The 13,341-nt window shown below is 42.9% G+C and overlaps 1 protein-coding gene across 1 annotated transcript; it reads right to left on the bottom strand.

Annotated features, from left to right (window-relative positions):
* Positions 1 to 882: 882 nt before the first annotated feature.
* On the bottom strand, positions 883 to 8,629 carry LOC309804253 (uncharacterized protein). Its single transcript, XM_082621499.1, has 4 exons — positions 7,566 to 8,629; positions 6,424 to 6,511; positions 2,409 to 2,535; positions 883 to 1,468 (listed from the first exon to the last, which is right to left on the bottom strand). Exons 1-2 carry the CDS (start codon positions 7,980 to 7,982, stop codon positions 6,476 to 6,478), a joined length of 453 nt encoding a protein of 150 aa, XP_082477625.1. The 5' UTR covers positions 7,983 to 8,629; the 3' UTR covers positions 883 to 1,468; positions 2,409 to 2,535; positions 6,424 to 6,475.
* Between the last annotated feature and the right edge of the window lie 4,712 nt (positions 8,630 to 13,341).

The raw sequence follows: 13,341 nt of genomic DNA on the forward strand, positions 1-13,341 counted from the left end.
GGCCTCCCCAAGTCAACAGCTCTCAGTCCTCAACTTCCATGACAGCCGAATCTGCCAGTTTTCTCCTCTGGTGACTTCTTCTCAGGCTCAGCCACAGATTCTTCCTTCTTAACCCACCTCATAAACACTGAGGTTTCCTGGGACTCTGTCCTCTCCTCCGGTCCCTCATCTGCTCAGCTCAAGGCTTCAAATGCCACCTTTGCACTGATGGCTCCCTGACCTCCCTGTTGAGTTCTGACCCTGTTTACCTTCTACAGCTGTCCACTGGTGACCTCTACCCATATTTCACTAACATTTCAAATGAAACCCATCCCACACCGAACCTGTCCTATACCCTTAATAAAGGGACCTCTCCTCTTTCCTGAACTCACTGCACATGCCTTCCTCCAGGTAATGTCTTGCCTACATTAGGCAATAATCTCCAGAAGGTTCCCACCTCTAGTTTTTCCTCACTTCAAATCTAGGACCAACAGTGTTTCCAAAGTAACCATTCTTAGTTAATTGAAACTGTGTAATAAGGACTCATGAATATATTCTCTGTGAAAATTTTAATAACATTGCATGTAACTAAAGTCCCCTTTCATCAATGCCCATTCTCAGTCCCAATCCAAATGTAACTAGTTACCAGCTTAGGTGTCCCCCGACCTTTCTCTTGGCACTTACACGCACATAATGCATATAGACAAACACCCACGTAATTTTCTTTACACATAGATGGCGATATGTCATAATAATGCACCGTAACTTGCTTTAGTCCTTCACGTAGCTTGGAGCTCTGCCCACACCAGTGCTGCTGCTTTCTGACTGTGGTGCTGTGTGCCAGTGTAGGGACCCACCTCAGCTTCTTTAGCCTTTACTGAGGGACGTTTAAAGTATCGCAGACTCAGACTATTTTTTCTAAAATATCAACAACCATACAACTCTTCTGCTTGAAACTCTTCAATTATTTCCAGTCATCCATGGACAGTTCCCATCCCTAAGAACTGTACCAAAGCACTTCATAGTGTGGCCCCCACCTGGCTCTCTAATCTCATTTCCTTCCTCATCTCTTTCTTTTCCCATATACCCTGAGCTTCAGTCTGAATGAATTATCTGCAGTTCCTTAAATGCACTAAGTTTGCTGAATGAATGCATGACAATGTAGCCCTCCTCTGAAACAACAGGAAATCACAAGAGAAAAGATCCTGAGAGATTCACTTGTGCAGTAATTATCAGAGAAGAAGAGGAAGCTTGTGACTAGGGGCCTTAGCATCCCTTCTCCAAAACTTCTTCAGGACTGAGAACCTGCAGAAAATTCCCCGACCAACATCTCCGAGTTGCACATGCACTCACTTACCAGACTGCTGCCTGCAGACATTCCGCACCCACTCACCTAGAGAGGAGCCTCCAGGGCTTTCTTTCTCTACCTTCCAGGGATCTTCTCCTTGCTGCAACAGGGAGATCACCTCGGGTTTGGAAAATGGGAGTCCTGCTCATAGACCAAAAAGAAGAAAAAAAAAGAAAAAGAAAAAAAAGACTTGATTTTGCCTTGACACAAAGAGGTATCTGAGATCTGAGCGGAAAACTCAAAGGATGATACAGAGAACTTCTGTGGGATGCTCCAGTTGTGCCCCCACAATGTGAGGGGTGTGTTAGGGTAAAAGCAAGGGGCAATGTAACATTTAGTTGTATGTTAGTGAAGTATGATAAACATGCAGACTTGATTAACAGGGTGCTAATAGCTTTCTATACAAGAGGGAATATGTATATACTGTTAAATGTATGTTAAATGTACAGATTCAATTAATATTTGTAACAGGTATCTGTGGAAAGGATTATGTACCAAGTAGCTTGTTTAAAATGAGAAAACACTATCTGGCTCCCTTTGAAAGATGGCAGCAGTCAGCAAACTATGGGTCATAGGCCAAATCTAGGCCACTGTCTGTTTATGCATGGCCCTTGAGCAAAGAATGGTTCAAAGAAAAAAAAAAAGAAAAGGAATACGTTACAGAGACTATATGTGGCCCACAAAGCTGAAAATATTTACTCCCTGGCCCTTTACAGAAAAAGTTTGCTGACCCCTGTAAAAGAGAATTGAAAAAAGCCAGTGTTGGGTCAAAGAAAAAGGTTGAGGGATGCTCTCTGTTAAGAGATGAGCAAACACATCATAGTTCAGTCATAGTGGGAAAAAGTTGCCTGCAGTGAGGGAATTTCTAATGTGCAGCTCTGTAGATTGTCCCATCCATGGGGCAATTCCATACCTACGAGGGAGAAAAAGGTTTTCAGGTTTATTTATGGAGATCCAGTTTGCACAGTGCTAAGGCAAAACTCAGCTAAAGTTTTTAATGACCCAGGGCTTTTACCCAGGAAATCAGATGCTGAGGTATCCCAATTTCTGAACTCTGTATCTACAGGGAAAATTTCCTTACCCAATGAGACAAGGTTACTATAGTTCTCCAGCATCACATCTTGGTACAAGTTTCTCTCAGAAGGAGCCAGCTTTCTCCACTCATCCCGTGTAAAGAACACAGCCACATCTTCAAACGTCACTGACACCTGTAGAGACAAGCATCTCAGCTCACCCAGGACCACCCATCACACAGGGTGAAAAAGGCGGCAGTGGGGAGTAGACGGGCTACCATGAAATGCTTCTACATTATTCTAGGTTCTGAAGGTTCCAGGTCATTTGCTTAATGAACAACTGACCAATGACAAATAGATACTGAGTAGCATGAAGTATGAACCCGGCTCCGAGTTAACTGCTACAAGAGATGGGTGGAGGTATTAAGGCCATTAGTGGGAGTGTTAATTAGAATAATCTTCCTGTTGGCAATTTGATAACATACATTAGAAGCTTTAAAATGTGCATACTCTTTAACTCTCCAATTACTATATTTGTTTGATAATGAACACTGAACAAAAATGCACATGCAAGGACATTTATCATGGTGTTAGTAACAGCAAAGAAATGGAAACAACCTCAATAATCACTGAGGGAGCTAGTTTAAATAACTGAAGGCACTCTGTGCTCCCTAAAGCTTGAGGACAGTAATAATGGAAATTAAAATAGCTATAATTTATTGAATGCTTTTTTCAGGCTAAGTACTATTCTTAGAGCTTTATATTAACCTTTAGTGTATATCTTTATTTTATCTTCACAACAACCCTATGAAGAAGGTACTATTATTGTGTCCATTTTACACAAGAGAAAACAAAGAGAAATTTATCCAAGTCACACAGCTGGTATGAAGGGAAAACTCACTCCTCCTGCATGTCTCCGCTACTCTTAATACAACACTACTTCACTTCTGACACCAGATGTGGGGGTTTTTCCACACACCAAGCAATTGTGGGACACCAGCTGGGTGTCCTACAATTAAACTCAATTCTGACACCTGAAGATAGTGTCAGATTCCCACAAGACTGGCCCCCTTTCAATGTCAATCACAAGTCCAGGTTGTTACCTGTGCTGCTGACTGACTGGCTCTAAATTGGAGGTTTCTACAACCCTCTCCTCAGGTTTGATTAGTTTGCCAGAGTGGCTCACAGAACTCAGGAAAACATTTACTTACTAGATTACTGGTTGATTATAAAAGAAGATATAGGAACTGGCAGGTGAAAGAGCGGCACAGGGAAGGGGTGCACAGCTTCCATGCTCTCTCAGGATTCACCATTCTCTCTGACTCTCTACATGTTCACCAACCTGGAAGAACTCTGAACCCTTCTGGGTTTTTATGGAGGTTCATTACATAGGCACGATTGATTAAATCACTGACCATTGGCGACTGATTCAACTTTCATCTCCTAGGGTGGTGACAGATGGATAAGAGGGGTTATTGGGGGGCAGGACTGAAAATTCCAACACTTTAATCAAGGTTGATTCCCCTGGCAATTAGCCCGCATCCTTAGGTGGGGTACAAAAGTAACCTCATTAACATAAACTCTGGTGTGGATACAAAACACACCCATTGTGCCTTCATTGCTCTGAAGTAATTTCAGGGATAAAAAGCATATATTACTAACCACTTAGGAAATCACAAGGGTTTTGGAAATTATGTGCCAGGAACAGGGACAAAGACCAAATATATATTTTGTATTATAAATCACAATATCACAGCTGGTCAGTGGTAGAGGTAGAATTCCAATCCAAGGAACTGCCTCTCAACGCCTATCTCATAGGCTTAAGTAATAAATGATAATCCATACAATGGAAGTAAAGAGCAGTGATGGTAGCACCACACTGTGAACGCACTTAATGCCAATATACTCAAAAATGGTTAAAGTGGTGAGTTTAATCTTATGTGTATTTTATCAAAATAAAAAGCTAAAATGATAAAATAAAAAATACATACATACATATGTACACATGTACATCAATAAGTAATAAATAAATAAAGGTACACAGACAATTATTCTGAGGGCTGCATACCAAAGGTATGACCATGATTATCTCAAGATGTTGGGGTAAGAGTGATTTTACGTTTTTATTCTCTGAGATTTTTAACATTAACATGCAGTGCATGTATAATAAGATAATTTATTGGCACATGGCAGGGAATACAAGAAATGATCTTTGCCCTCAAAAGAATTTACAATCCAACTGGCAGACAAGAAAAACGCGTGAAACAATTTGAACAAGAAAAGTGTCGCTGGACAGGACCATATACTATTTCCTCGTTCAATCCTCATTTTACAGATGAGAAACACAAGGTCCAGGGCAGTTAAGACACCAGGTCACATACTTTACCAATGGCAGAGACAAGACGATAACTGAAGTTTTCTTTTAACCCAGCACTTGGTGGGTATATTCTCTCTCTGGTCTTAAACGTCCTGTCACTGAGTTTTACACACAGTTCCACATAGTACTGACGTATCGGCAGCAGGTGAGGTTAGGGAGAAATGTCACATAGGACTCACAAGCAGGGATGGAGAAGATTCTGGGTAAGAGAGCAGCCTGGCTCTGTTGGAATGGAACGGGAAGGGCTTAGAAAAAAGTAGCCCAAATATGCAGAGGCAGGTCCTAGCCACAGTCTCAGAAGATCAACCACTACCACATTTCATGGGTCCAAAAGATACACAACATCACATTGCAGAGAACTCTGGTCATTTGGGAGCCAGGCCTGCCCTGTGTTCTGAAAGATGTACCAGACGAAAGGCTGGATGATAACTAACATGAACTTAGAGGCCAGACATACCTGGGTTTGATTTCAGGTTGCCTGACTTCGTTGAGCCTCAGTTTCAAGTGTAAAATGGGGGTAATAACTTCTGCTTCGCTATGACAGTGAGAACAAAGGTGAAGCCCTCAGGATATTCCCCAGCAACGTTAACTACTATTGTTAGATGAGGATGAGTAAAGGAAGGACACTATAGTCATTTCTATCTACCAACAGTAGATAGATAGACATCATGAACTAGAATAATATCGTTTAGCTACCACAACCACCACATATTGAACATCTACTATGTGCCCGGCCCTGACAAGAACGCTTTCCATGCACTAACTCCCAGGATCCTCTCATCTACCCTTTGAGGTAGGCCCAGTTGTTGTATTCACTTTACAGGTGAAGAAACTGAGGCACAGAGAGGAAAGAAACTGAGGCACAGAGAGGTGGAGTTTTTTGCCCAAGACCCATTAACAGCAACAGAGGAGATGGGCACAAACCTGGCCATCTGGCTCAAAAGCCCCACTGAGGAATCACTGTATACACTGCCTCTCCACTACCAATATCCCATGAAACTCTCACTGCTGCTTCCTGAGGAGTCTTCTCTCTGCTCTTGGAGTCAAGAGACCTCTCCATCTACGTCCCCACCAGCATGGCTATCCTTTGTTCACACAGTGGCTCACCTGGATGGGGTCCCACCCTCATTCTCACAACATAAAGTTGAAAATGGCAGGTCAACATCAGTTTTCAAGAGAGTGACAGAAGCAAGGCACATGATCCAGAAAGTTAAGATGGAGAAAAACTAAGAACTATGGACTGGGAAAAGCCTGGCGAAGGTATCATGAGGATTTCTCAGGGGCGGAAAGAAAAAGAAAAGCATTCTGGCCAAGGGTAGGGAGGGGGACACGACTGAGCAAAGGAGACAGGCCAGAAAGGAACTCTGCCAAGTGTGCATGTTTGTTTGTTCTGACCCCAAGTGGTATAAGACATGTGGCATCTTACCTATCAATTCAGTAATCATACAGTGAATTGAGATTAATGAATAAAAGAGTGTCTATTAGAAAAAAAAAGAGAAACACAGGCCATGGATTGGGGGGTTGGAGGCAAGCATTCCCTATGCAATCCACCATCCACCAGGGTGGACCAACTCTTCCAAGGCAGAAGGACATGGGCTCCAAATCCTGGTGAAGACTGTATTGGGGAGAAAACTTCAGTTTGTGGGTAAAATAACAAAAAAAAAAAAACCATCTATCTCTAAGACCTGAGATGGCAATGAACTCACCTGAGACCTTGCTTCCCTCTGTTCAGGAGCCATGTCCTCTTTCTGGGCAGTTTCACCTTAGGATGGGAGAAGTCTCCAGAAGCCAGATCTGAGAGAAGAAAAAGGGAACCAGGAGGAAGCCCCTTCTGCTTTCTAGACCTCAGAATCAGCAGCTCTGAAACCTTTATACCACTTGAAAATGATGCCAAGTGCCCCCAGAGAAGGAAGTCAGAAGGAACGAGGGCTAGACAGGACCAGAGAGAAGGGCTGGGTCATCCTGGTCCAGGCCCAGCTCCTTCCCTGGCTCAGAGGAAAAGTCCTAGGACTCTATCAGCGGTAGCAGCAACTCCCTGAGCCTCACCGCGTGCCAGGCACTACCTATCAATACATCATCGAGTCCCACAGCACAGTTGGCGCTGTCAGCACCCCATTTTATAGATCAGGAAACTGAGGGCAGAGTGGGAGCAACTTGTCCCAGTCCACACAGCCAGGGAGGGTGGCACCAGGGTTCCAGGCACCGCGGGCTCCAGAGCACCTGCTCTAACCTCCCTGCGTGCATGTGACAACTTTTCTCCACCTCAAGCATTCCCACCCAATTCCTCCCCCTCCTGTCAAGGAAACAATTTCCAGATTTCTAGAGAAAGCTGCTTCGGAAAGGGAAAACATCAGCTCTCCTATGGCGGGGAGGGGCTGCTGTCTTGAGGAAAGGGCTCATTAAACCAAAGACCTGGGTCCAGTCCTGGCTCTGCCACTGGGGGAAGCTGGCGACTCACTTCTCGCGTAAAACAAGCCTGTCACTCGGGAGTGCAGGGGTGATGGTAAGGGGAGGAAATAATTTTCTCACGTTCACTGCCAGCCTGAAACAAATTCAAATGCCGGCAGGCGCTGAGCAGGTAGCGCGCTGGGAACTGGTCGGGAAGAAGCAGGAGGGTGGCTGGGTCCAGCCGATGGGGACGATGTGTCCGACCTGTCTCGTTCAGGGCCACGTCAGTGGGATGGCTGGGGGCGGCAGGCGAACAGAGCCAGGGGTGCCCGGCTCTCGGCCCGCCGGCGCCCACAAAGACCCGGCTCGCGTCTCTTGGGCCTGTGCCCCATGCCCCGGCGACGCATGCTCCCGAAGCCCGGTCCTCCCTCCCGCATCCTGCCTACCCCCCGCCGCTCACCTCGCCCAGGCATCGGGGGTTCCGCGGGCCGCAGGCTGGAGGATCCGGAACTGCCACGGCCAGACAGAAGCTTCCGCTGGGGACTCCACGCGGTGCCGCCTCGGCGGACCTCTGGCGAGTAATTAGCTCATGCCAACGGCAAACGCCCGACGCCCTACGCCCCACGTAGGTCCGGGAGGGACGGGGCAGGGACAGTCGCGAGCCCCTCTGGGAAATGTAGTCCATGCGAGAACAAAAGATTCTGGGAAATGTAGTTCTTCGAGCTTGTCTGCGAGGAGAGCCCTGGCTGAGCCTATCACTTGTCCAGACCCCATTCTGGGTTCGTGGTCGAGCTCCTTGGGCTGCTGGCTCCTGGGTTCCTGGTTCTTCCAGGAGGAAACCGACGTTCCTACAGGGCAGTGACTTGTAGCTCTGCATCTGCGTAAATGAGAGCAAGGCAAGTAGACAACCGCCAAGAACAAACCTATTTCCCCGTAAGTCTTTCAACAAGAGTGTATGGAGGACTTCCCTGGTGACTAAGTGGTTGAGAATCCGCCTGCCAATGCGAGGAACACGGGTTCGAGTCCTGGTCCTAGAAGATCCCACATGCCTTGGAGCAACTAAGCCTGTGTGCCAGAACTACTGAGCCTGTGCTTTAGAGCCGGCAAGCCACAGCTACTGAGCCCATGTGCCACAACTGAAGCCTGCGCACCTAGAGCCCATGCTCGGCAAGAAAGAGAAGCCACCTCAATGAGAAGCCCACGCACCTCAACGAAGAGTAGCCCCCCTCACACCACAACTAGAGAAAGCCTGTGAGCAGCAACGAAGATGCAGCACAGCCAAAAATAAATAAAATAAAATAAATTAATAAAGAAAAAGAAATTTATCCTGAGCACAGACTCTACATTCTCGCTATATGCTATGTTCATCGTTGCTCAGCTGTGTACCAGAGCTGTGGCACAGCTCTGTGTCTTCAGATGACCCCACTTGGAAGCACACTGCTTGCTCTACCACCAGTAGACTTCAGGGGTCACACTGCACGTCATCCCCATGGTTCCAGTCCTTACATCATCTTTAAAAGTTTTCCCATAAGAGGTTTAATTAATGAATTGTCTAATACATAACAACATGCATGTGTAATCAGTACTGCATACCATTATACCTCTACCAATTAATAACATTGAAACCCAAATCTAATCTTGTCCTATAGGACTCAAATCATTGGCTAGGTTTAAGGAGCACATATTTTGAAACATTTAAATTTGATCCAGTTCTAACAAGTAATCCACACTTATTCTATTCTCATTCACATCATTTATGACATTACATTAATACTTTCTTTCATTTCTTGGCTCAGCAATACATCAGCCCAAGAAATGTGACTTAGCAAATTGTGGCATATTAATCTCTTGCTAGCACAGAATATATTTTGTAAAGATTTCAAGATACCCCTTACAGATTTCCTCCTGTGTCTAAAGCACTATGCTCATAAGGCATGTGATTCTGTGTGTTCTCAAGGCCTCCAGACACCAGGTAACAATGGCCCACACAGAAGGACAAATCTGAGAATAGTCTTTAAGTTGAAGTGAGCATTTTCTGTCCCAAGAGGTAAAGGTAAAAAATTATGATTAATAAACGTACCCATGCATCTTAACATACAGAAAAATTTAGATCTTATACCTTCTATCCAAGAATATATAGCTAAGATTAGATAGGTGTAACTTTGGGGCCATTATCCTCCACATCCTCCAAGTGTCCAGAAGTATCTTCTGGCCCAGCAGCCATAATTTCAGCTGGCTTCACACCATTTTATTGTTTCATTTATGTTTTGAATAGATACAAGGAGTGCAGTGTGACAGCTGGTCTTTGTCAGATATTTCCCTTCAGTGGGAGTGGTCTTTTCAGAGGTGCATACAACTATTCAGCAGCTGTCTCCTCAGATGTTTCAGATGATAGCTCAGGTACAAGGAAGCAAGACTCATGTTGGCTTTGAAGCCCTAGGCCCTATCAGATCTAATGTATCTTGTAACAGCCTATGAGAAGAGCTGAGTTTCCAAGGTTCCTGCAAGGGACTTGCCCAGTGTAAATACACTTTACCAATCAGGAGTCATTTTTATCTTAAGCAATGTTGCCTCATCATGCAGCTGATGAATCTTTTGAGCATGTTACCAAGGCAGTCAGAAACATAAATAAGATTGTTCAGAAACACAGTTGACATACTTTCTTGGGTGGTTACCAGGGGAACAGAGCTAAAATGCTATTCCAAGGTCAAATTCTTTCACAGAGAAAGAGAAAGGATTTCCTTATCTTATTACCTACCACCCATCCCCTTGTTCTTTGGTTAATTGTTTTTTTTCATTAAACTCTATTTTGAGATCATTACTGATTCGCATGCAGTTGTCAGAAATAACACACAGGGCTCCTGTGTATACTTTACCGTTTCCCCAGTGGCAACATCTTGCAAAACTATAGTACAATAATGTGCTTCTTAGCTTTTTTAATACAGAAAAGAAGACAGGTTAGTATATACCTGGTCACCAGGACTTACATTGTAAAATGGGCCATTAACAACCACTTTATTTATTAAATAATTAGGTGATTTTTTTGATCAAAATAACTTTTTAGTATCCATAGTATTTTTATAGGAAATTTTCTACCAAATAATAGTATGACAGTATTTAACACACCAAACAGTGTTATTTGACAGAGTTAACAGTATCTCTTTCACCCTCTCAGCAAGTGTCTCTTTTAGGTATCTCAAACTTAGTATGTTTTAAATTGGATGTTTTATCTTCTCTCCCAAACCAGTTTTACCAACATTTTTAGTAGACTTTATTTTTTTAGATCATTGTTAGCTTCACAGCAAAACTGAGCGGAAGGTACAGAGAGCTCCCATAGACCTCCTACCTTACCCACATACACAGCTTCCCTCACTATTTTTTTTTATATACTGCAGGTTCTTATTAGTCATCCATTTCATACACATCAGTGTATACATGTCAATCCCAATCTCCCAATTCGTCACCTCAACCCTGCCCACTGCCACTTTCCTCCCCTAGTGTCCATACATCTGTTCTCCACATGTGTCTCAATTTCTGCCCTGCAAACCAGTCCATCTGTACCATTTTTCTCGGTTCCACATACATGCGTTAATATGCGATATTTGTTTTTCTCTTTCTGACTTACTTCACTCTGTATGACAGTCTCTAGATTCATCCATGTCTCAACAAATGACCCAATTACGTTCCTTTTTATGGCTGAGTAATATTCCATTGTATATATGTACCCCATGTTCTTTATCCATTCATCTGTCAATGGGCATTTAGGTTGCTTCCATGACCTGGCTATTGTAAATAGTGCTGCAGTGAACATTGGGGTGCGGTGCATGTGTCTTTTTGAATATGGTTTTCTCAGGGTATGTGCCCAGTAGTGGGATTGCTGGATCATATCATAATTCTATGTTTAGTTTTTTTTTTACATCTTTATTGGATTATAATTGCTTTACAATAGTGTGTTAGTTTCTGCTTTATAACAAAAAGAATCAGTTATACATATACATATGTTCCCATATCTCTTCCCTCATGCATCTCCCTCCCTCCCACCCTCCCTATCCCACCCCTCCAGGTGGTCACAAAGCACTGAGCTGATCTCCTTGTGCTATGCGGCTGCTTCCCACTATCTATTTTACATTTGGTAGTGTATATATGTCCATGCCACTCTCTCACTTTGTCACAGCTTACGCTTCCCCCTCCCCATATCCTCAAGTCCATTCTCTACTAGGTCTGTTTCTTTATTCCCATCTTACCCCTACGTTCTTCATGACATTTTTTTCTTAGATTCCATATATATGAGTTAGCATATGGTATTTGTCTTTCTCTTTCTGACTTACTTCACTCTGTATGACAGACTCTAGATCCATGCACCTCACTACAAGTAACTCAATTTCGTTTCCTTTTATGGCTGAGTAATATTCCATTGTATATATGTGCCGCATCTTCTTTATCCATTCTTCCAATGATGGACACTTAGGTTGTTTCCAGCTCCTGGCTATTGTAAATAGAGCTACAATGAACATTTTGGTACATGACTCTTTTTGAATTATGGCTTTCTCAGGGTATATGTCCAGTAGTGGGATTGCTGGGTCATATCGTAGTTTATCTTTAGTTTTTTAAGGAACCTACAAACTGTTCTCCATAGTGGCTGTATCAATTTACATTCCCACCAGTAGTGCAAGAGTGTTCCCTTTTCTCCACACCCTCTCCAGCATTTATTGTTTCTAGACTCTTTGATGATGGCCATTCTGACCGGTGTGAGATGATACCTCTTTGTAGTTTTGATTTGCATTTCTCTAATGATTAATGATGTTGAGCATTCTTTCATGTGTTTGTTGGCAATCTGTATGTCTTCTCTGGAGAAATGTCTATTCAGGTCTTCTGCCCATTTTTGGATTGGGTTTTGGCTTTTTTGTTATTGAGCTGCATGAGTTGTATGTAAATTTTGGAGATTAACCCAACTGACAAAGTTGCTTCATTTGCAAATATTTTCTCACATTCTGAGGGTTGCCTTTTGGTCTTCTTTATGGTTTCCTTTGCTGTGCCAAGCTTTGAAGTTTCATTAGGTCCCATTTTTTAATTTTTGTTTTTATTTCCATTTCTCTAGGAGGTGGGTCAAAAAGGATCTTGCTGTGATTTATGTCATAGAGTGTTGTGCCTATATTTTCCTCTAAGAGTTTGATAGTTTCTGGCCTTACATTTAGATCTTTAATCCATTTTGAGCTTATTTTTGTGTATGGTGGTAGGGAGTGTTCTAATCTCATACTTTTACATGTACCTGTCCAGTTTTCCCAGCCCCAATTATTGAAGAGTCTGTCCTTTCTCCACTGTACATTCCTGCCTCCTTTATCAAAGATAAGGTGAGCATATGTGCGTGTGTTTATCTCTGGGCTTTCTATGCTGTTCCATTGATCTACATTTCTGTTTTTGTGCCAGCACCATACTGTCTTGATTACTGTAGCTTTGTAGTATAGTCTGCGGTCAGGGAGCCTGATTCCTCCAACGCCCTTTTTCATTCTCAAGATTGCTTTGGCTATTCGGGGTCTTTTGTGTTTCCATAAAAATTGTGAAATTTTTTGTTCTAGTTCTGTGAAAAATGCCAGTGGTAGTCTGATACGGATTGCATTGAATCTGTAGATTGCTTTGGGTAGTATAGTCATTTTCACAAAGTTGATTCTTCCAATCCAACAACATGGTGTATCTCTCCATCTATTTGTATCATCTTTAATTTCTTTCATCAGTGTCTTATAATTTTCTGCATATATGTCTTTTGTCTCCTTTAGGTAGGTTTATTCTTAGATATTTTTTTCTTTTTGTTGCAATGGTAAATGGGAGTGTTTTCTTAATTTCACTTTCAGATTTTTCATCATTAGTGTATAGGAATGCCAGAGATTTCTGTGCATTAATTTTGTATCCTGCTACTTTACCAAATTCATTGTTTAGCTCTAGTAGTTTTCTGGTAACATCTTTAGGATTCTCTATGTATAGTATCATATCATCTGCAAACAGTGACAGCTTTACTTCTTCTTTTCCAATTTGGATTCCTTTTATTTCTTTTTCATATCTGATTGCTGTGGATAAAACTTCCAAAACTATGTTGAATAATAGTCGTGAGAGTGGCTAACCTTGTCTTTTTCCTGATCTTAGTGGAAATGCTTTCTGTTTTTCACCATTGAGGACGATGTTGGCTGTGGGTTTGTCATATATGGCCTTTATTATGTTGAGGAAAATTCCCTCTATGCCTA

The sequence above is a fragment of the Mesoplodon mirus genome, assembly GCF_964341445.2.
Source record: "Mesoplodon mirus genome assembly, chromosome: 5".
In the NCBI taxonomy this organism is placed as follows: Eukaryota; Metazoa; Chordata; class Mammalia; order Artiodactyla; family Ziphiidae; genus Mesoplodon; species Mesoplodon mirus.

Bases quoted from the DNA above. Each gene is read 5' to 3' on its own strand.
- LOC309804253 (XM_082621499.1), bottom strand. From the start codon at position 7,982: ATGCAGAGCTACAAGTCACTGCCCTGTAGGAACGTCGGTTTCCTCCTG. The intron at 6,512-7,565 runs GTGAGCGGCGGG...TTCTTCTCTCAG, and splicing joins ACCCCCGATGCCTGGGCGAG to ATCTGGCTTCTGGAGACTTC.